The 24,717-nt window shown below is 43.1% G+C and overlaps 1 protein-coding gene across 1 annotated transcript in view; it reads right to left on the reverse strand.

The window, feature by feature from the left end:
• Window positions 1-24,717, reverse strand: part of ACAP3 (ArfGAP with coiled-coil, ankyrin repeat and PH domains 3) — a 254,819-nt gene that overhangs the window by 66,342 nt on the left and 163,760 nt on the right. The window contains exons 5-7 of the mRNA XM_068240606.1: window positions 18,182-18,240; window positions 4,390-4,573; window positions 939-983 (exon numbers count right to left, since the gene is read on the reverse strand). Of these exons, the coding sequence (XP_068096707.1) occupies window positions 939-983; window positions 4,390-4,573; window positions 18,182-18,240 (288 nt within the window). The remainder of the gene's footprint in view (window positions 1-938; window positions 984-4,389; window positions 4,574-18,181; window positions 18,241-24,717) is intronic.

Raw genomic sequence — 24,717 nt, forward strand, 5'->3', positions numbered from 1 at the left:
AACACAGCAGGGGGTTATAGGAGTGCTTAAATGGCCAGTACTAGCCAAGTGTTTGTTTTATTTCCCCTTTTACATTTAGATATCCTTTTATGACTGAAGTCTAGCTGCTATAGATGAATGCCTTTTCCTGGTGTTGTGGAAATGCTCAAAATGTATTCCTGGGCATGGCTAGCTTACAAAAGAAGCATCACTAGCAGCTGCCTAATACCACTAGAAATTAGTAATAATTATTTATACCACCAATAATTATAGGCTGCATGTATTATGCCACACTTATGAATCAGTGCCACAAGCAACAAATTGGAGGATAGCAGAGCCATTTAAAAATGGTGTAAAAGATACAGGAGGCATTTTTTATAGGCTACAGATTGTGCAGGTGATATTTGGGATGTCAAGGCAATAATAATAATCTGAACATTTGCATAGCGCTTTTCTCCTTTCTGACTCAAAGCGCTCAAGAGTTGCAGCCACTGGGACGCGCTGAAGAGGCCACCCTGCAGTATTAAGGAGTCTTGCCTTGAACTCCTTACTGAATAGGTACTGACCCTAGTCAGGATTCGAACCCTGGCCTCCCATTAACAGGTTGCAGCTAGGAATCTGCACAACTTACCTGCCAATCCCTAAATGTGATGTATGGACCACAGACAAAGCTCATCACTAGATGGACTTCTGAGCAGGAAGTCAAATCACAGCCACACCCCCTTCCTGGCCCTAAACACACCTCTCCATGCATGACTATGACTTCTCATGCCCCTTAACACCAAAGTGCAGCCTTATCTGAGGGTCTACAATGATCTTCCCAGAAATGAGGCATTTCCACTGATACATTAAACCATTTTACGAAGATGTGTGTAAGAATTTATTTGAAACCTCTGCATCTACCAAAATGGAACACCCATTCTATAAACAGGCACATGTCAGAACTCAGAAATACTCACAGCGTCCAGAATTTCAAACTTCTTTTTGGCTTGCAAGACATTGATCTAGAGAAAGAAAGAACAATGACTTAATACTGCATTTAGGATCACAAAACCATAGGAAAAATCTCTTGGTATTTATCTTTCTTCTTTTGTCACTTTATTGGTGGTAACTGATCACTTGCTTTCTCATATTCAAATGATTAATAAACTCGAGTTCAAAAACAAACAAGCACAGACAATAGTGGCATAAATAAGGCCCCTTTATGCTGCCGGAAGAGCTGCTGAATACGCAGAATGTATGTGATCCTACAAACTGAGGCTTAGTACACACATCCAATTTTGATTGACCAATGATAGGGCAATTTTACTACCACCATGTAGTATAAGGACCACCAGACTTTGAATACTATGAACAGACTGATTAGATAAGGTCTCATATTTACACAGACGTGGCAACATTGGCCAATGAAGATTGGGTGTGTGTACTCACCCTGAACTTAGAATTGTTTTGTGTTATGCATCAGCAAGTGTCAGAAAACTCCCTAGTAAATCTTTTGACCTGGAGCGATAAAATAAGAGGGCAGATCAGGCATTTTACACTTCAGCGGCTGTGCGGTGTTTCAAGTACAGAAACACTCGGAAATTAAGCAAGGATCATAATGCTAACCATATACCTTTAGACACAATTAAGAAAGATGCCAATTTCCTAGTAACATCTAAGCTGAATATAGAAGGAGTAGGAGTTTGTATGTCTGTGGTGGGGACATTAGGTTGTAAACCGAACCGTTATACAGACAAGACACATGAATGAATGGTAATAAAGACAAGCTTCCAGGCTTACAACTTTAATTATGTGGAGGTAACAATGAGAAATTTTAGCTCACAGCACCCTCCTGTGGGGAGTACAGCGTACTGCATTTTGAATAGATCCAGTAAATAAGCACATTTGGGCGTGTATTGTTTTATTTATCTTACCCCTGACACCCCTCATGCTGCTCATCTTCAGTGGGCATCCTGATCCTTGCTCTGCCAATAGTTGACTGGCTTGTCAGTCGATTAATCTGCAGATAGTGCCCATGGTTGTGTACCAGCGAATCTGAACTGTGCATATATGTGTTTTGAAGCACGCATTGCCCACTAAAAGACCACTTGTATGTGAAAGTAAACAGATGTGCACCAGCGTTTACTTTCAATGGGCATGGATAGTTTCAAACCTGTGCATGTCATATTCAGATTCACTTCTCCAAAGTTTTGTGTAATGTGGTAGGCTGTGTAGGGAAAAGGTCATGGAAGGGTAAGGACCCCGAAGACAACGAGTAGCATCGGGGATATCAGGACTACGCAGTTTCTGCAGCTCACATTTTTTATTTGAAACCCTTCAGGTGTGCTTTAAAGCTACACAATGCTAACTAAAAGTAAGCAGCATATGTGTAAATAGGAGTGGCCAGGGCTGTCTCTCCCATAGTTAAAGGACCCCCCTCCATAAAAGGGTTGTGGAGGCAATACTTGTTATGGGTCAGGGGAGTCATGGTGGTCCTGCTGTTATGAGAGGGAGGGAACCATGGTGGCCAATTGTTATACGTTCCCCCAGCAGATGGGCCACCAGTCTCTCGCCATGGAATGAAGGGTTGTAAACATTGAAGGGACTCCATCAAAATTTCTCTGGGGGGGGGGGGGGGGGTCTCCATAATTTGTAGCTATGCCCTTGGTAAGCAGCTTCATCACCCTCTCTGTTGACTCAGTTCAAACAGTGACAGGCCCAATTGCATCTGGACTTCTATCAAATGACTGAACACTGATGTTCTGTTTCACCAAAGCAGAAACTAATTGGAGGGTGTGTGTGTGTGTGTGTGTGTGTGTGTGTGTGTGTGTGTGGGGGGGGGTCAGACTGACTAGTCACTATGTGTATGGGTGGTGAAAATCACCATGAAAGTTTTGCTTGGGGGCCTGAGAGGCCGTTCTTAAGGTCCAGGTGATTCTTAAACCCCAGGTAATACAGTTTGATGAAATACATAAACTATAAAAATATATAGAAAGGACTTGATAAGGAGTCTTCCGTCCCTATGGAAGGTGGAGATAAACTTTACAGGAACTACCACAACACCGTTAATACTAACTGTCAATTGTATTAATAAAAATAATCCATTGTAGTTGTGATCTTTTCAACCAACCCCCCCACCCCCCCAAAAAAAAACACACAAAAAAAACAACCACCTTTCTCAGAGCCATGGTGACCAGGGCCGGATTTGTACTTTTTACCGCCCAAGGCCAACTATACCATCTGTATGGTTGTTATCTCTGTGTGCCCCAATGAGAATTCGCCTTACTTTCCATCATTGGTGTCAAAGACAATAGCTATTTTAGTAATACCTGTATAGATTAGAAGTTATGTTTTTAAATTTTATGTTATGCTTGCCATCTCATTAATGATGGACCCATTGCGTCACCATGAGAGTTAGACTGATGTATACCTGCAGAATAGAGCTTACAGGTCTTGCAGGGACGGAACAAGTACAGGACAGAGAGTTCAAAGGTTAAATCTGTTCTTGTAGATAGGGATGACTGCATAGAACAGCTTTCCTGCCCCTCACTGAGCCGCCCCTAAACTTCTGGTGCCCTAGGCCATGGCCTATGAGGCCTTGCCAGAAATCCGGCCCTGATGGTGACACAGTATGCTGTATACAGGACCTTCTTGGAATCTTGCACAAAGCATGTTACCTAGACAAAGTGCATACATTTTTGTCTGAGAGTGATCAAACGATTATAGCAAAAAACCTTTCACTGAGAAATTCCTGTTAAGAACACAGTGGAAACCTCTGCAATGATATTTGAGAATCATAATCAGGTAAGTATCTGAAATAAGGCCTGCAATGGTCTTTTCAATGTACTTAAAGGGATACTGTAGGGGGGTCGGGGGAAAATGAGCTGAACTTACCCGGTCCCCCGCAGACATCCTGTGTTGGCGCAGCCAATCACCGATGCTCCGGCCCCGCCTCCAGTTCACTTCTGGAATTTATGACTTTAAAGTCAGAAAACCACTGCGCCTGCACGCCCGTGTCCTCGCTCCCGCTGATGTCACCAGGAGTGTACTGCGCAGACACAGACCATACTGGGCCTGCGCTGTGCGCTCTTGATGACATCAGCGGGATCGAGGACATGGCAACGCAGGCACAGTGGTTTTCAGACTTTAAAGTCTGAAATTCCAGAAGTGAACCGGAGGCGGGGCCGGAGCATCGGTGAGTGGCTGCGCCAACACAGGATGTCTGCGGGGGACCGTTAGAAGCCCCGGGTAAGTTCAACTCATTTTCCCCTGACCCCCCCCCCTACAGTATCCCTTTAAATTTATCTGTAACAAACGGTGTATTTTCTTTCCTTCTCAACAAAAGGTCACAACTGAAAACGTACTGAAAATGCGCTGAACCGTGTTAAAGTGGCACTCCAGCCAAACGCGGACATAAATGATACTCACTTGTAGTACATAGTCTAGGGCTAGGTGCCGGAAGCACTTCCTGGTAATGGTCAGGGTACCCGTAGCTTCTTCCACTTCATGTGGTTTATGGCGAGGGGCCTGAGCGTTTTTCACTAGTGCAATGTCCAAATCTTCCCGAACCTTGTCAAACTGCTTCTTTGACTCTTTAAATTTCCTGACATCTCTAAAAAGGGTGAAAAAAGGGACAGCTTATGAGCACGGCACATGCAAAACAAACAAGGATCAGAGAAGCTTTCTACCGTAATTACCGGTAGCTATTATGCCCAAATTCTTGGTTACAAAAAAAATATTTAATTTAGTTTAAGTCTTAATATACATAAAAGTCATGAAGAATAGGAAGCCACTGTAGCTAGTTTTCTGAGAATGTTTTTCCCCTGCCTACAATGCTTACTATAAAGCTGCAGTCTGGAATAAGCACAATCTCCTCTTGACCTTAGTCAACGCACAGGGTATTCCCAATTTACATGAACGTTGTATTTCATGACAGTGAAAACATTTTCTCATGAAAATCATAATCATTACTATGAGTCGTATGAATATCTGGACTCCTTTAAAATGGATCATCCCCCAGCATGCACATCACACTAAAGGCATGGTAAAGCTGGCCATACACTATTCAATGTGCACACATTTTGTTTAGGGTCAATTGCTAGAATCTAGAATCAATTGAAAGCTAGTGTGTGAGTGTGTGTGAGTGTGTGTGTGAGTGTGTGTGAGTGTGTGTGAGTGTGAGTGTGTGTGTGTGTGTTCGTTCAATGACACAGTGAAAGAAAAGGAGTGAGCAATAGAAGTACAGAGTTACTGTATGGACAACTACTTTCAGAGTACTGTAGTGACTATATGAAGAGAGCAAGCAATCATTCTGACCAGGTGTGTAATTTGTATGTATGTATGCATTTTTCATCACAGTCTCTGTATGAGTGCAAAGTGAAGAAAACACTTGTAGGAGCCATTTACTTTCCTAGAAGTGTGAATGTAACAATAAATCTTTCTGCACACTTATCAGTACTGCAGGCCAGGGTTGTATTCTTGAAACACGATGTGTAACGCATATTTTCAACAAAAACACCAGCTTAAGTTCACATCACAAACGCGGATGGCCATGCGTGCGGAACGCAACGCATGCGAACGCACACCATCCGCGTTTGTGTGCGTTGCGTGGCTGATCCCATCACTGAAAAGTGAATGGGACAGCCACGCGTTTTTACAAAAAATGCGTGCAGCATGCGTTCCCGGACCACACAGGTCCGGAACACATGCAGTGTGAACATCAGACAGTGCACTCTATGCACTGTCTGATGTCGTGCCTCTCGGCCTCCTGTGCGCGTTTCCAAAATGCGGCTGGAAACACGTGCAGTGTGAATGGGGCCTTATTCAAGCACCAGTAATTGTGTTCCTCATACATGATGACAGCTTTCCCTTCTAGTGATGATACCTGCTTACACTAACTCATCTATGCTTGCCAATACAGGAAATACTGCAAAGTATATGTACTGAGAACTCCTAAGGCCTAATACTCCAGTCACATCTCCAGTTTCAACTTTTGGTAAATCTTTCTTAACAGACTAATGCACTTCAGGTTCACGAGAGCCAAAAGTTCCACTTCTTGTGAACTGCTGCAGCACCGCACATTCCAGCATACCTAATTGGCCAGTATAATTCCCATTACCACCACCATCATACGGTTTCTAAATAGTGATTAAAATCATTACAACCAGAGCATCCATAATGTTGCCAGGCAAGTCGTATATTAAGAAGGTGGTCAACAATAGCAGTTTCCTTACTATTCTAATACAAGGTTTCAATTATGGTAAACTCAGAATTTCAAATGTTTAAAGTATAGCTGTCATTGCAGAGCTATAAAAGCTGTCATTTTGACCACCTCCTAAGAAGCATTAGATCTCTCTTCCACAGGTAGCTAAAGGCGGAGAAATCACCACGTCAGCTGATCCCTTTCACTGGCCGTTAGACAGGTGACCCTCTATGGAGCAGAGGCGTAGCTAGGGTTTTCAGCGCCCGGGGACAAAGACTATTAATGCGCCCCCTAAGGTGAAGGGTCGTGACCAAATGTGGGCGTGGTTATGGGTGCTCCACATTTGGTCACGTCCCTTCAAATGTACATGGAGGTTAGCAGGCTCACGCTCACCCACCCTCCCTCAGTATGTACCTTCCAGCATGTTCCAAGACAAATTCAGCAATCATGAGCCCCCCCATCAAGACAAATTCCGCAATCATGAGCAAACATGAGGCCCCCAACATGACCAACTCAGCAATCATGAGGCCCCCAACAAGACAAATTTAGCAATCCTGAGGCCCCCAACAAGACAAATTCAGCAATCATGAGGCCCCTAACAAGACAAATTCAGCAATCATGAGGCCCCTAACAAGACAAATTCAGCGATCTTGAGGCCCCCGGCCCCCAACAAGACAAATTCAGTAACCATGAGGCCCCCAACAAGACAAATTCAGCAGTCATAAGGCACATAAATAGAAAGCATTTCACATAAATAGGTAGAATGCCCCCTTAATATGGTAGACACCTCTCACCTGGCAGCAGTTCCCCAAAATACACTCAATCTGACAGCAGTGCTTCCCCAAAAATAGGTAGCCCCAGGTCTATAGGTGTCCCCAGAATAGGTGGCCAGCAGTATAGATGTCCCCAGAACAGGTAGCCAGGGGTATATTTGCCCAGTATATGTAGGCAGGGGTATGTGTCCCCAGTATATGTAGCCAGAGGTATATGTGCCCAGTATATGTAGCCAGGGGTATATGTGCCCAGTATATATAGCCAGGGGTATATGTGCCCAGTATATGTAGCCAGGGGTATATGTGCCCAGTATATATAGCCAGGGGTATATGTGCCCAGTATATGTAGCCAGGGGTATATGTGCCCAGTATATGTAGCCAGGGGTATATGTACCCAGTATATGTAGTTAGGGGTATATGTGCCCAGTATATGTAGGCAGGGGTATATGTGCCCAGAGTAGGTAGCCAGGGGTATATGTGCCCAGAGTAGGTAGCCAGGGGTATATGCCCAGTATATGTAGTTAGGGGTATATGTGCCCAATATATGTAGGCAGGGGTATATGTGCCCAGAGTAGGTAGCCAGGGGTATATGTGCCCAGAGTAGGTAGCCAGGGGTATATGTGCCCAGAGTAGGTAGCCAGGGGTATATGTGCCCAGAGTAGGTAGCCAGGGGTATATGCCCAGTATATGTAGTTAGGGGTATATGTGCCCAATATATGTAGGCAGGGGTATATGTGCCCAGAGTAGGTAGCCAGGGGTATATGTGCCCAGAGTAGGTAGCCAGGGGTATATGCCCAGTATATGTAGTTAGGGGTATATGTGCCCAATATATGTAGGCAGGGGTATATGTGCCCAGAGTAGGTAGCCAGGGGTATATGTGCCCAGAGTAGGTAGCCAGGGGTATATGTGCCCAGAGTAGGTAGCCAGGTGTATATGTGCCCAGAGTAGGTAGCCAGGGGTATATGCCCAGTATATGTAGGCAGGGGTATATGTGCCCAGAGTAGGTAGCCAGGTGTATATGTGCCCAGAGTAGGTAGCCAGGGGTATATGCCCAGTATATGTAGGCAGGGGTATATGTGCCCAATATATGTAGGCAGGGGTATATGTGCCCAGAGTAGGTAGCTAGGGGTATATGTGCCCAGAGTAGGTAGCTAGGGGTATATGCCCAGTATATGTAGTTAGGGGTATATGTGCCCAATATATGTAGCCAGGGGTATATGTGCCCAAAGTAGGTAGCCAGGGGTATATGTGCCCAGAGTAGGTAGCCAGGGGTATATGCCCAGTATATGTAGTTAGGGGTATATGTGCCCAATATATGTAGGCAGGGGTATATGTGCCCAGAGTAGGTAGCCAGGTCAGGTGTCCCCCTCCCCAGCAGGAGGGGAGCAGCGCAGAGGAGAGGAAGAGCTGCTCTCCCTCCCTCGCTCTCCCCTCCAATGTCCGGGTGGCTGGCAGCAGCGGGCGGAACTTACCTCCGTCTCGTCACAGCGCCGGATGGATCTGCCACTACTCTGGTCTGGTTCAGACCAGAGCAGCGGCTGCGCACCCGAACTTCCAGCCGGCGCTGGAGCGAGACGGAGGTGAGTTCCGCCCGCCGCTGCCAGCCACCCGGACATTGGAGGGGACAGCGAGGGAGGGAGAGCACCTAAGGTGAGGGAAGGAGGGGGGAGATTGCCCCCCTTCCCCACCGTCCGCACAGCTCTCCCTCTTCTCTGCTCCCCTCACCCCCCGCACAAATAAAAAAAAAAAAAAACCCGAAGCTCAGCTGGGCGCCCTTGGGGACCAGGCGCCCCGGGGCACTTGTCCTACCCCGACCCCCCCTAGCTCCGCGCCTGCTATGGAGTGGCATCTGAACATGGCAGCTGCCATCCTCAGATGCAGTATGACATTGTTTGACGTTCAGGTAACCTCACTGTGCGTCAAACGTGTCACGCATGATGTTACAAATGCTACCATTTGGCTGCATGTAATAGCCGTGTAAAGACGCTTGTGGCTGGGAGGCTGAGCTGAGTGACAAGTGAGGAGTTCAGCCACCTGTGAAAAAGAGAACTAGAGTCAGAAACAAACCCCTCCCCCATTTGCACATATACTTTCCAGGTAGGGCATTTAAAACTTACAATCACGGGATCAAAATTACAGACAAGACTAGACAAATAACATTTTCCCCTGGTAGACTCAAAGCGCTTGAACCGTAGCCACTAGAGAGTGCTCAGATGACAGTAGCAGTGTTAGGGAGTCTAGCCCAAGGACTCCTTACTGAATAGACTGGCTTACTGAACAGGAAGAGTCCATATCTAATGTGTAAGAGGCAGAGCCCTTAACCATTACACTATCCAGCAACTAAACTATCTTACATTAGAGCAGGGGTCAGGAACCTTTATGGCTGAGAGAGCCATAAACGCCACACATTTTAAAATATATTTCCCTGAGAGCCATACAATATGTTTTAAACTGGGGCAGTGCGCATGCGCAGCAGAGGGCTGTCCCTGTTACCATGGTGATGTGTATACAGTTGATCAGTGGGGCAGGGGAAGTGTCAGACACGTCTTCAGCTTCTCTTGGGTTTCAGCAGCAACAGCAATTTCCCAGACAGGAGAAATACAGACTAACAGCTTGTACAATTAGCTAGCTGACTTGGGGGTTGATTCACTTTGTAGGATGAGATCCCCGCACTTTGGCCCAATAGGCTGCCTGTCAAGTGACAGGCAACCTAGTGGGCCAATCAAAGTGCGGGGATCTCATCCTACAAAGTCACTGGACCTGACAGGGTCCAGAGTGGGACAGTTGGAGCAGCTGTTCATTTTGGGGTAGCGCGAGTAAGTTAGTAGTGCATGCTACAGCAGTAGAGTGCCTAGTTTGAAAATTTTACTTGCGCTGCTTGAGCAGTGTAGCTTAGTGAATCAATCCCTACCGATTTGTCTGTGAGCCAGATGCAGCCATCAAAAGAGCCCCATATGGCTCCCGAGCCATAGGTTCCCTACCCCTGCATTAGAGGAAGGTACAGATTGCAACCTCATCCGATCAGTTCTGAAAGGTGCATTTTAAAATGTAAATACATGAACTGGTGGTATATACTGTAGTAGGTCACTGCACACCATGAAGATGCTCCAGTTTACAGTGCTGCCCCTTCTTGCTCTTGTACTCAGAAAGATGAATAAGAGAAAATGCTGCTAAATGCTCAGTATTATATCTATACATGGATAGGCATCATCAGAAAGTCACCCAGGACAGGAAGGAGGAAAAGTAAATATGGGGGATGTCAAGATTCTTTAAGTGCCCCTCCCCCACGCACAGAGCGTCTGCTTCTTCTGACAGATTCTCACTTAATTACCCGTTGCTATGGAAACTGTCTCCCTCGGCCTGCCAGCGAGGCTGCTGCTCCTGTGGCCTACATACATCGATTGCACTGCTGAACCTGGGCAGCTGCTGCAGAAGCCGCCTCTGCCCTCGCCTGCAGAGCCATAAGACATGGAATACCTTACAGTGGAGTTGTGCCTGAAATACACAAAGCTCCCTAGCAAAATAACCTTTCCTGACAGGCATACATTACAACTGCAGAATGCTCTGTTTATCTCCCTCAATGGCCACAGAGATAGGGATACATTTCTAGTGATTATTTTGCTCCGAAGGCAGCTCTATGAAATGCAAGTTTCCATGTTAGATCTTTGAATCTGCACTGAAAAAAAAAAAACAACGTCTAAACTAAATTTTTCCGTTTTACGTATGATAGTGAATAGGCCAGATTCCCAATCCTCTGTAACTTTACAAACCATTAATGAAAAGGGACATTTCTCACAGATGTTGGTTTAAAAAAGCCCTTCAAGTTAAAAGTAATGGTAGACGTGTGTGTTAGTAAGATAACTAAGCTTGGCTGCCATCACTTTGCATGGAGGAGTACTTGGCAATGGAGGAGGGTACTGACACAGGGCAACAGTGATGTTGGGCATTATAAATGGGCTGCTGGATACTAGAACTAACACAGCTGGAAACATTACTACTGGGTATTATAATAGTGGGCAACAGAGAGTATGAACATTATAACAGGGCAACAGAACTGTTATGTTGGAAATACACAATGAGATTTTTCAGTCGATGTACTGTCCGATCTCATTTCTGATCGATTTTCATATCTTTTCTTATCAATTTCCATTCACTTCTTTGAGAAATCGATCAGAAAAACGATCGAAAATAAGATCAGTCATGTCTATCGATCCATCTATCTGCTGAAATAACGTATGATGTATTCCCAGCATAAGGGATTGCAACTGGTAGACACCATCGAGAGGAAATTGAGCATTATAAAAGGCATTGTAAAGAGCGGTAGGGCATTATACAAGGAGGAAACAAAATTGCTGGGCATTGTAACAGCATGAATCAGAACTGCTGGGCATTATAAAAAGAGGAGAGTTGCTGGGCATTATAAAAGGACGTGAGAGCTGCTGGGCCCGCCAAAAGGATGCGAGAACTGCTCTGCATTATAACAGAAGAAAATATAGCTGCTGGGTATTTCAACAGGAGGAAACAGCTGCAGGGCATTCCAACAGGAGTAAACAGAGCTGTTGGGCGTTATAACATGAGGAAACAGAGCTGCTGGGCATTCCAACAGGTGGAAACTGAGCTGCTGGGCATTCAAACAGGTGGAAACTGAGCTGCTGGGAATACCAGCATGAGTAAACAATGCTATTGGGCATTCCAACAGGAGGAAACAGAGCTGCTGGGCAATAATAACATGAGGAAACAGAGCTGCTGGGCATTATAACAGCAGGAAACAAAGAGTAAATTAGCTGCTGAGCATTATATAAGGCATTGTAAAGAGCTGTAAGGCATTATAAGAGGAGAAAACAGAACTGTCGAGCAGTGTAACAGAATGAATCAGAACTGCTGAGCCATTAAAAAAGGGGAAATAGAGCTCCTGTGCATGATAAAAGGAGGGGAGAACTGCTGGGCCCAATAAAAGGGTGCGAGAGATACTCTGCAACAGGAGAAAATATAGCTGCTGGGCATTCCAACAGGAGGAAACAGACCTGCTAGGTAGTCGAAGAGGTGGAAACAGAGGCGCTGGCCATACCAGCATGAGGGAACAGTGCTGTTTGGCATTATAACAGGAGGAAACGGAAGTTGGGCATAACAACAGGAGGAAACCGGGAAGTTGGGCATTATAACAGGAGGAAACAGAGCTGCTGGGTAATAATAATACAACACACACTTGATTCTCACCTGAGGCGGCCACAACCAACTGCCTCGGCCTGAAGTGAATAAAAATGATAGATAGATACTTACCTTGGTAGCGGGAAGCCTCTGGATGGTCCAACGGTTTCCCAAATACCTTTACATGCCCTTGTTCCAGCGCTGGGTCTCTATTTCCTGTCAGTGAGGGCGGTCATAGACGAGGCCATCAGCAAAGCCGAGGTGCGGTGTGGCTCATCCAGAGCCAGACTCCTAGCCAGAGGAAACCTATTCTAGATCAGTGCTATGTAGAAGGATGCAGGAAGCCTTGGGACTATCCAGAGGCTTTCAACTATTGAGACCTCTTTTTTTTATTATTCACTTCAGGATTGCTTTAATACAGCGTGTGTATGTACCTTCAAATTGGAAAGGAAATTTTATGGAATGATCTATATAAAGTGCAGACTATATTGATTGATCTGAACAGGCACATACATTGGGGTATAGTCTGGCCCAGGGTCAGGGTAGGAGTGTGCTCCAGCTACTTTGCTTGTAATAAAGAGAATAAGGATTATGCATAAAATAGAGGCCATATCTTTATATAGTTGCAGCCTATCTTGTAAAATAGGGCTCAACCGGATGTGCCCTATAGCAGCAAGGTAAATGCAAGCCAATAGCGATTGTTCACCGTTTACCAATCCACTGTGACAGATCACTAAATGGAATCATGTCTGCAATCTAATTTGTGTATGTAGCTTTAGAGTCAGGCAGGATATCCATCGATCAACAAATATGCCTTCTTCCCTGCTGAGGAAGTGCAATGTTCCCAGAATGCCTGGGAATGATGTAAAGTTTAGAAAACAGGAGATGTTTGGCTCACAAGACCAGTAATTTCACTCATAGTTTAACCACTTCACCCCACAGGCCATTTAACCCTTAGGCCTGGAACCCACCAGCAGCACGTTACCAAGCCATTCTAAGCGCTTGTGATTTGAAAAGCTCTTGCTAATGTATTGCTATGTGTGTGATCCCACTTGAGCAAAGGGATTTTATAAATACAGTGGGATGCAAAAGTTTGGGCAACCTTGTTAAACGTCATGATTTTCCTGTATAAATCATTGGTTTTTATGATAAAAAAAGTTCAGTTAAATATATCATATAGATAGGAGACACACACCGTTATATTTGAGAAGTGAAATGAACTTTATTGGATTTACAGAAAGTGTGCAATAACTGGTTAAACAAAATTAGGCAGGTGCATACATTTGGGCACCACAAAAAAAGAAATGAAATCAATAGTTAATAGATCCTCCTTTTGCAGAAATTACAGCCTCAAAAAGCTTCCTGTAGGTTCCAATGACAGTCTGGATTCTGGTTGAAGGTATTTTGGACCATTCCTCTTTACAAAACATCTCTAGTTCATTCAGGTTTGAGGGCTTCTTAACATGAACAGCTCACTTTAACTCACACCACAGATTTTCAATTCTATTCAGATCTGGGGACTAAGATGGCCATTCCAGAACATTGTACTTGTTCCTCTGCATGAATGCCTTAGTGGATTTTGAGCAGTGTTTAGGGTTGTTGTCTTCTTGAAAGATCCAGCCCCGGCGAAGCTTCAGCTTTGTCATTGATTCCTGGACATTGGTCTCTAGAATCTGCTGATACTGAGTGAAATCCATGCGTCCCTCAACTTTGACAAGATTCCCAGACCCTGCATTGTCCACACAGCCCCACAGCATGATGGAACCACGACCATATTTTACTGCAGGTAGCAGGTGTTTTTCTTAGAATGTTGTGTTTTTCCTCCATGCATAATGCCCCTGGTTATACCTAGATAATTTTAGTTTCATCAGTCCACAGCACCTTATTCCAAAATTAAGCTGGCTTGTCCAAATGTGCTTTAGCATACCTCAAGCGGCTCTGTTTGTGCTGTGGGTAGAGAAAAGGCTTCCTCTGCATCACTCTTGCATACAGCATCTCATCTCCTTGTGTAAAGTGCGCCCAATGGTTGAACGATGAACAGTGACTCCATCTGCAGCAAGATGATGTTGTAGGTCTTTGGTGCTGGTATGTGGGTTGACTGACTGTTCCTGTTCTCACCATTCATTGCCGAGATTTTTCTTGGTCTGCCACTTCGAGCTTTAACTTGAACTGAGCCTGTGGTCTTCCATTTCCTCAATATGTTCCTAACTGTGGAAACAGACAGCTGAAATCTCTGAGACAGCTTTCTGTATCCTTCCCCTAAACCATGATGGTGAACAATCTTTGTCTTCAGGTCATTTGAGAGTTGTTTTGAGACCCCCATGTTGCTACTCCTCAGAGAAAATTAAAAGAGGGAAACTTACAATTGACCCCTTAAATACTCTTTCTCATAATTGGATTCACCTGTGTATGTAGGTCAGGGGTCACTGAGCTTACCACAACAATTTGAGTTCCAATAATTAGCTCTAAAGGATTTACAATCAAAATAACTAGTGCCCAGATTTATGCACCTGCCTAATTTTATTTGAACAATTACTGTGCACTTTCTGTAAATCCATAAAACTTAATTTCACTTCTCAAATATCACTGTGTCTCCTATGTGATATATTTAACTGACATTTTTTATCGTAACAACCAACGATTTATACAGGAAAATCATGACGTTTAACAAGGTTTCCCAAACTTTAGTGTGCCACTGTATCACCTGTAGCATTGCATTAGCATTAGTTTTTCAAATCACAAGCGCTTAGAAATGGCTGCTAGTGGGTTTGAGAACTTCCCACCAAAATCCATTTTCACCTGGTAGCATTCCTCCCATTTATTTGGCCATAAGTTTTCCCCAACTGAATAATCTACTGTATATCTTGTGTTTTCACCCCGAATCTGGCTTTTTGTTGGCCATACTTGTTTAACCATCACCTGTATTTTAAAATAAAATGCTACTATAAATAAAACCCAACAATTTTATTTGCCCCTTAGTCCCAGCTATCACAACATTTAAATTATAATAGCAGTACAGAGGCATCAACAGGGTAAAAACAATATTTCTTTAAAATGGATAAAATGAAGTAGGTAGCGGTGGACTCACCCCTCCAAAAGAGACACAAAAAAATAGCTGTTTTAAGCAAAAATCAGTTTATTTACATACTCCGAACCAGGTGCTACATTATGTTCCTAGTACAATTTTTTTGGACAATATATTTTTGGGAAATAGAGGTGTATTTTTTTCTGTTTTAGGCTTTATTGTATGCAGTCAACATTATATGCCCTTATTTGCTACCCCCCCCCCCCAACAAAAAAAAAAAAACAGTAATATACCCTCATGACATACATATTATATAAAGTAGAGTACCTAAGGCAACTGTATATACTGTATATTTTTTAAAACCTTAGTCATACTTGTTCCCCTTCACCAATCCCTGCCACTTAAATGCCACCAGGAACAAGTGGCAGGCATGCCCATGCGCATCTACCCGCTGCAGTGGCACTGGACATGTACAGTGGCTTGCAAAAGTATTCGCCCCCCTTGACATTTTCCACATTTTGTCATATTACTGCCCCAAACATGAATCAATTTTATTGGAATTCCGCGTGAAAGATCAATACAAAGTGGTGTGCACGTGAGAAGTGGAACGAAAATCATCCCGGATTCCAAACATTTAAAAAAAAAATAACTGTAAAGTGGGGTCGCGTAATTATTCAGCCCTCTGAGTCAATACTTTGTAGAACCACCTTTTGCTGCAATTACTGCTGCCAGTGTTTTAGGGTATGTCTCTACCAGCTTTGCACATCTAGAGACTGAAATCCTTGCCCATTCTTCTTTGCAAAACAGCTCCAGCTCAGTCAGATTAGATGGACAGCGTTTGTGAACAGCAGTTTTCAGATCTTGGCATAGATTCTCGATTGGATTTAGATCTGGACTTTGACTGGAATAATAGAAGAAAAAGACTGGGTCTCCACCTGGATAAATGCAATTGTAGCACTATTTTATTGCACCATAGTAACAAAACAACACGACGTTTCGGCCAGCAGGCCTTTATCAAGTCAATCACACTGCTGGCCGAAACGTTGTGTCGTTTTGTCACTATGGTGCAATAAAATAGTGCTACAATTGTATTTATCCAGGTGGAGACCCAGTCTTTTTCTTCTATTGCTGTGGATTGTTGCACCTTGAAGGATCCGGGTGTGGACTGGTTGACTCCCTGGCTTCACATATTATTGCAGTTGAGCTTCTAGGACTGTTTCTTTTTTCCCTGGACTTTGACTGGGCCATTCTAACACATGGATAGGTTTTGATTTAAACCATTCCATTGTTGCCCTGGCTTTATGTTTAGGGTCGTTGTCCTGCTGGAAGGTGAACCTCCGCCCCAGTCTCAAGTCTTTTGCAGACTCCAAGAGGTTTTCTTCCAAGATTGCCCTGTATTTGGCTCCATCCATCTTCCTATCAACTCTGACCAGCTTCCCTGTCCCTGCTGAAGAGAAGCGCCGCCAGAGCATGATGCTGCCACCACCATATATGACAGTGGGGATTGTGTGTTCAGAGTGATGTGCAGTGTTAGTTTTCTGCCACACAGAGTTTTGCATTTTGGCCAAAAAGTTCTATTTTGGTCTCATCTGACCAGAGCACCTTCTTCCACATTTGCTGTGTCCCCCACATGGCTTGTGGCAAACTGCAAACGGGACTTCTTATGCTTTTCTGTTAACAATGGCTTTCTTCTTGCCACTCTTCCATAAAGGCCAACTTTGTGCAGTGCACGACTAATAGCTGTCCTATGGACAGATTCCCCCACCTGAGCTGTAGATCTCTGCAGCTCGTCCAGAGTCAACATGGGCCTCTTGACTGCATTTCTGATCAGCGCTCTCCTTGTCCGGCCTGCGAGTTTAGGTGGACAGCCTTGTCTTGGTAGGTCTACAGTTGTGCCATACTCCTTCCATTTCTGAATGATCGCTTGAACAGAGCTCCATGGGATGTTCAAGGCTTTGGAAATCTTTTTTTAGCCTAAGCCTGCTTTAAAATTTCTCAATAACTTTATCCCTGACCTGTCTGGTGTGTTCTTTGGACTTAATGGTATTGTTGCTCCCAATATTGTCTTAGACAACCTCTGAGGCCTTCACAGAGCAGCTGTATTTGTACTGACATTAGATTTCACACAGGTGCACTCTATTTAGTCATTAGCACTCATCAGGCAATGTCTAGGGGCAATTGACTGCACCCAGACCAAAGAGGGCTAAAAAATTACGCACACTCCATTTTGCAGTTATTTGTAAAAAATGTTTGGAATCATGTATGATCTTCATTCCACATCTCACGTGTACACCACTTTGTATTTGTCTATCACGTGGAATTCCAATAAAACTGATTCATTTTTGAGGCAGTAATATGACAAAATGTGGAAAACTTCAAAGGGGCCGAAAACTTTTGCAAACCACTGTATACCTGTCCAGTTAGACTTAAGGAGCTTCTATCTGGATGACTATAGTCATCCAGAAAAACTTACCATATATATTTGAATACAAGTTGACCTCTTATATAAGTCGACTCCAATATTCAACCCTCTTAAGCTGGAATTTTTTATTGACTGAAGTACAAGTCTACCCAGCAAAGTTAATGGCTGCACTTGAAGCTCAGGAGGGGTTACTGTATTGCAGCCATTAACCCCTCCTGTCCCTTAAGCGCTGCCAATACCTCCTCCAGGCCCCAAAGTGCAACAATTATTCACTCCCTTTTATGCAGCCCAGTATTTCCCCCCTGCCACTTTCCTTGTTAAATTGTTGTGGCCAGGACTTTTAGACCTACTCCCCCTTCTACTAGAGTATACAGTATATATTAAGTGGTTAAGGTACTGCTTATAAAAAAAAAAGAAAACTACCAATGTACTGAATAGGATACACAGCTTCTTTAACAAAACAGAGCTGATATGCAGACATCAAACCAACAGATGCTGATTCAGGTTATACCTTTAAAGATTAACTGTGCATAGTTTATTGCACAGGAATAACCTGAATCAGTCTGTTGGTTTGATGTCTGCATATAGGCTTCATGACTAACATCGGACCACACTTCACTTGCTTTATAAGAACTGAAAAATGTACTCACTCTTTTACAAAACTATGCAACTGCTGCCGTACGGACCGCTGTGCCTGATCGAAAAGAATCTGAAATAAAAAATGGAAAAATTACAGAAGGATACAAGCAGTCATATTTGTATTAATAAGACATAAGAAAAAGGCAGGTATAAACTTAATAAGGCAAGAAGTCACATTGCAGCTATGTCAGCCATGACAGTAAACCAAAGAACTATGTTAGCTTTAAGTATCTTAGCCCACCATACACCTCAGATGGGCTTCAGATCATGTAAATGATTGTTTACTTGGGTACCAGTATGCACAACTCAAATCAGAAGTCAGCAGATCCCTGAGGGAAAGTCAATGTGATCACTGTCTCTGCTAGCCTTTTACTGTTTGATGCAGTACAGAGATACAGGAAACTTTGGTCAAGAACCAGAACTGCCCCCCCCAGCTGGCCTATAAAAAAATAAACAAGATGATTTTCCTGTTCAATATGCAATCATAATGATTAAGCGGGCCCTAGTTGTAATATATTTTCATTAAATCTGATGTTATCGAATCTAATCTCCAACCTGGGTCCTACAACTTAGCTCAATTCACCTCACCTGGCCACGGATAGATTGAAAGCAGCAGACAAACCAATTCGACAGTTGTGTTCGAGATGTTACCTTCCTGGTGCAAAATTACAATGCTGTAGCCAAAAAAAGCTTGTCTTTGAATTGTAATCACATGACCAGAAGCAGAGAACTAGAGGCTTTTTTTCAGAGTGTGTGGGTGTGTGTAGGGAGGGGGCGATTCCATTTTTCCCGTTAGGACTTGAATACTAGTGATAATAGTTGGTGCAGGAAGTGGCCTGACCTGGTTCTTTACAAGTGATTTGTTTCACATTAGTGAATTGCTAGTAAGTGTTCTATATAGACTGTGCTTAGAATTGTGCTTTAAAAAGAACAGAAAATAAACTAGTTAATTATAAAACAAATTAACATGTATCTGCTTTTAATATTACGATTGAGTACTAAGTAGCCCTAATATCTTCAAAGATTTGCAGAGTAGTCATTTGACTGACTGTCCCTCTAATCCCTACCATAGTCAGTCCTTCACCAGTACCAAAATCCAAAGCCATTTTGGGAGAAACCAATAACCTTATCAGTAGGTTTTTGGGATATGGGAGGAAACTGAAGTGCTCAGATAAAACCCACACAAACACAGGAACAACATACAAACTCCACACAGATTGTTCAATAAGATGTAGTTTTAGTGTCATTCAGGCCATCTAGCTATGCAAGCCCAGTGTCAGTCATGACCCCCTTCCTTGCCAATCTGCACTTGATGAGGTCCTGACACAAAAATGAATACCGAAGTATATAGATGATGCACTACAATTAAAAAAAAATAAAACAAAGCTTTGGTGGAAGTTCCAGTTTTTTTTTTTTTTTTAAGCTCCGCATTATTATTACTACAGTAACTGTTCTAGTAAAATGACTTCTTTTCAAACCCAAAGGGAAGACCTGTGGATGTAAATTTGTCCTTTGACAATCAATACCATTTCAGGGAGGCAGTGAAGCTTATAGCGGAAAGCAGTTTTAGAACCACGCATTATCATTCTTAGTCACTAGAGGGCAGGGTAAACATTCAGATGACAGTCACACGTGCAGCCCTTTGTAGTGACATGTGGTTTGTAAACAGTCAAGAATTACTCATGAATGACTGTATAATTAAGCTGAACAAATGCATGATCATTGTTGAAAGAAAGCTTCCACAGGTATGTATGTACATAATATATTTTACATATATATATATATATATATATATATATATATATATATATATATATATATATATATATATATATATATATATATATACATACAGGGAGTGCAGAATTATTAGGCAAGTTGTATTTTTGAGGAATAATTTTATTATTGAACAACAACCATGTTCTCAATGAACCCAAAAAACTCATTAATATCAAAGCTAAATATTTTTGTAAGTAGGTTTTAGTTTGTTTTTAGTTTTAGCTATTTTAGGGGGATATCTGTGTGTGCAGGTGACTATTACTGTGCATAATTATTAGGCAACTTAACAAAAAACAAATATATACCCATTTTAATTATTTTTATATATAAATGTTCTCCCCAGAATTTTTTTCCAGCCGGGTGGCATTAAATAGTAGCCGGGTGGCATGAAAAAGTGTCCGTATGCATGCATACATATACACACACACACACATATATACATACATACATACATATACAGTGGGTTGCAAAAGTATTCGGCCCCCTTGAAGTTTTCCACATTTTGTCACATTACTGCCACAAACATGAATCAATTTTATTGGAATTCCACGTGAAAGACCAATACAAAGTGGTATACATGTGAGAAGTGGATCGAAAATCATACATCATTCCAAACATTTTTTACAAATAAACAACTGCAAAGTGGGGTGTGCGTAATTATTCGGCCCCCTGAGTCAATGCTTTGTAGAACCACCTTTTGCTGCAATTACAGCTGCCAGTCTTTTAGGGTATGTCTCCACCAGCTTTGCACATCTAGAGACTGAAATCCTTGCCCATTCTTCTTTGCAAAACAGCTCCAGCTCAGTCAGATTAGATGGACATCATTTGTGAACAGCAGTTTTCTGATCTTGCCACAGATTCTCAATTGGATTTCGATCTGGACTTTGACTAGGCCATTCTAATATACATGTTTTGTTTTAAACCATTTCATTGTTGCCCTGGCTTTATGTTTAGGGTCATCGACCTGCTGGAAGGTGAACCTCCGCCCCAGTCTCAAGTTTTTTGCAGACTCCAAGAGGTTTTCTTCCAAGATTGCCCTGTATTTGGCTCCATCCATCTTCCCGTCAACTCTGACCAGCTTCCCTGTCCCTGCTGAAGAGATGCACCCCCCGAGCATGATGCTGCCACCACCATATTTGACAGTGGGGATGGTGTGTTCAGAGTGATGTGCAGCGTTAGTTTTCCGCCACACATAGCGTTTTCCATTTTGGCCAAAAAGTTCCATTTTGGTCTCATCTGACCAGAGCACCTTCTTCCACATGTTTGCTGTGTCCCCCACATGGCTTGTGGCAAACTGCAAACGGGACTTCTTATGTTTTCTGTTAACAATGGCTTTCTTCTTGCCACTCTTCCATACAGGCCAACTTTGTGCAGTGCACGACTAATAGTTGTCCTATGGACAGAGTCTCCCACCTGAGCTGTAGATCTCTGCAGCTCGTCCAGAGTCACCATGGGCCTCTTGACTGCATTTCTGATCAGCGCACTCCTTGTTCGGCCTGTGAGTTTAGGTGGATGGCCTTGGCTTGGTAGGTTTACAGTTGTGCCATACTCCTTCCATTTCTGAATGATCGCTTGCACAGTGCTCCATGGGATGTTCAAGGCTTTGGAAATCTTTTTGTTGTAGCCTAAGCCTGCTTTAAATTTCAATAACTTGATCCCTGACCTGTCTTGTGTGTTCTTTGGACTTCACAGTGTTGTTGCTCCCAATATTCTCTTAGACCACCTCTGAGGCCGTCACAGAGCAGCTGTATTTGTACTGACATTAGATTACACACAGGTGCACTCTAGTCATTAGCACTCATCAGGCAATGTCTATAGGCAACTGACTGCACTCAGATCAAAGGGGGCCGAATAATTATGCACACACCACTTTGCAGTTTATTTCTAAAAAAAAATGTTTGTAATCATGTATGATTTTCGTTCCACTTCTCATGTGTACACCACTTTGTGTTGGTCTTTCATGTGGAATTCCAATAAAATTGATTCATGTTTGTGGCAGTAATATGACAAAATGTGGAAAACTTCAATGGGGCTGAATACTTTTGCAACCCACTGTACACACACACACACACACACACACACACACACACACACACACACACACACATACATACATATATATATATATATACACACACACATACATACATACATACATATATATATATATTTGCACACACACACATATATATACATATATACATATACACACACACATTGGTTGTTGTGATAAACAATCTCAGTTAAATATATCATATAGGAGACACACACAGTGATATTTGAGAGGTGAAATTAAGTTTATTAGATTTACAGAAGGTGCGCAATAATTGATTAAATAAAATACACACACACACATACCTATGCACACAGCCCCCTACCCTGAAAATAAGCCCTAGCTGAAATTTTGAGCATGCTTGAATTATAAGCCCTACCCCGAAAATAAGCCCTATTGGAAGTTAGATGAGGAAGAAGCAGCCAGTAAGCGGGGACAGAGCAGTGCAGTGCTGATCGGGCAATGGCCTTGTCATCTTAGCATACAGCAAGGTTTTCGGCTATGTGCAGGTATGACAAGCCAGGTGCCTGACCAGTACAGTAGCATACCTTCAAATCTAGGAACAGCACAGTACAAAGGAACAGGAAATGTTCAGCTCAGAGACACATCCTGAGAGATACTTCCTGAGAGAAATATAAGACATCTCCTGAAATAAGCCCAATCACATCTTTTGGAGCAAAAATCAATATAAGACACTGTCTTACTTTAGGGGAAACATGGAAATGGTGGCATAGTGGTTAGCGCTCTCGCCTTGCAGCACTGGGTCCCTGGTTAAAAATCCCAGCCAGGGCACAATCAGCAGAGAGTTTGTATGTTCTTCTCGTTTTTGCATGGGTTTTCTCTGGGTCCTCCAGTTTCCTCCCACATTCCAAAAATATCCAGATAAGTTAATTGGTTTCCCCATGAAGTGGCCCTAAACTATGATACATACACTACAAGATACATACATAGACATATGACTATGGTAGGAATTATATTGTGAGCCCCTCTGAGGGACAGTTAAGTGAAATGACAATATACCGTACTCTGTACAACGTGGAAGATGTTGGTGCTATATAAATAATATATAACGTGCATACCCGGCTTTTCAAGAATGTGATTTACAAGTTAGCAGCAGCAAAACTCCCGTAACGGGTATAATAATTATTCCTTTTTAATTCAAAGCCCAGTTATTACTGCTGGAATTCTTCTTTAAATGCAACTGTGGGAGGGTCTAACGGTCACTAACATGGGAAGTGCAGGAACTTGCTGTGTGACTACGTTCCCAGTTAATGACATGGAAACCATGGAAGGAGCCTTGAAATGTCATAAGCAAGGTTTGAAAAACAACAGCACTCAAAATAGGGAAAAGAACAGTTTTGTTGCGTCTCGCAGTTAACAGGTGGCCGTTGTACGCTGTGACACATTGCTGTAACATCTCACAGAAAGCTTCCAGTTACGGAATAATAGTCTCCAAGTAAACAAACAGCCCACCTACAGAAGCAGGATCTATGTGCCAATAACAGCGTCCCAGCAATCTGCTCTCAGTCTGATGCATCTCAGTGTAGGCAGGGAGTATTTGTGCTGCTTGTAAAGAATGTTGTCCTCACCAGGAGCCCATGTACACAGCTCCCCTACCTATTCCTCAACCCCCCAGACTGTAAGCCCATTTGGGCAGGGATCTTGCTTTTCCTCTTATGTGTTATTACTGCTGTATAAAGTATTATGTTTTCCACCTTCAAGTATGACGCATCTTGCTGGCCAGTTCAATTGTCATTCATCAATAACCCATCACCTTGAAACTGCCAAGGAAGATAGTGGCGCTATATAAAGCCCCCCCCCCCCAAAAAAATAATAATTATTTACACAAGCCCTTAACAACAGTGAGGATGATATAGAATAGAAATGTCATATAGAAGCCAAGTGGAGCACAGAAACTGCATTAAGGCCTCATTTTTGAAGCATGAAATTTGGGCGCCTGTTATTGGCAGAAATCTAGGCACCTCGAGGGCACCCACTATTTGCAGATGCATTTTTAATTACGGGCTGCCCTGATGCCTGATATTTATTGGGCACTGCCAGCTATTTAACATGTTTTTGCAATGGAATTGTGGGGGTGTGAGTGTTTAAAGTTAAGTGGGGAGGATGCCTTTAGGAAGGGAGGGGGGGTCTTTAAGGTTAGGCGAGCGAGTGTGTGTGTGTGTGTCTGGCATTGTGGGTGGGGGTTGATTTAAGATTAGGCATCGGCAGGGGGGTGGTTCACGAACATGTGTAGTGGTTCCTGTCATTAGCGTCGGGCAGTTTTTGATGCAAATATTTTTTTCGATTCCCGACGCTTGGGTGGGCGATTCATTTTTGTGCCAAGCAGTTTTCAAAGTGTTTTTCCTGAGCGTTTTTTTAATTTACTCCCAGACGCAAGTCAGGAAATGAACTCTGGGACTCGGAAAATAATAAATACAATGTATTTTTTCTTAAAAACGTGAACGTTGCACAAAGCGATTTTGTGAGCGGTTTGTATTTTTCCTAGACCTTCCATTGAGGCGGAATCGCCCCGAAAATGGTCCGCACAGCGCACGACCCGTGCGGATATGAACCTTCTCATAGACATTCATTGTCCACGCAGTCGGGGGCGTTTTTTAAAAAAATGCACGCAGGCGAAAAAAAGTCGAAAACGTCTGCAGTGTGAACAAGCCTGATTGCATCTGATCATGCGTACATAAACTCCTTGTGACTAGA

This window comes from Hyperolius riggenbachi, chromosome 6 (assembly GCF_040937935.1).
Source record: "Hyperolius riggenbachi isolate aHypRig1 chromosome 6, aHypRig1.pri, whole genome shotgun sequence".
Classification (NCBI taxonomy): Eukaryota; Metazoa; Chordata; class Amphibia; order Anura; family Hyperoliidae; genus Hyperolius; species Hyperolius riggenbachi.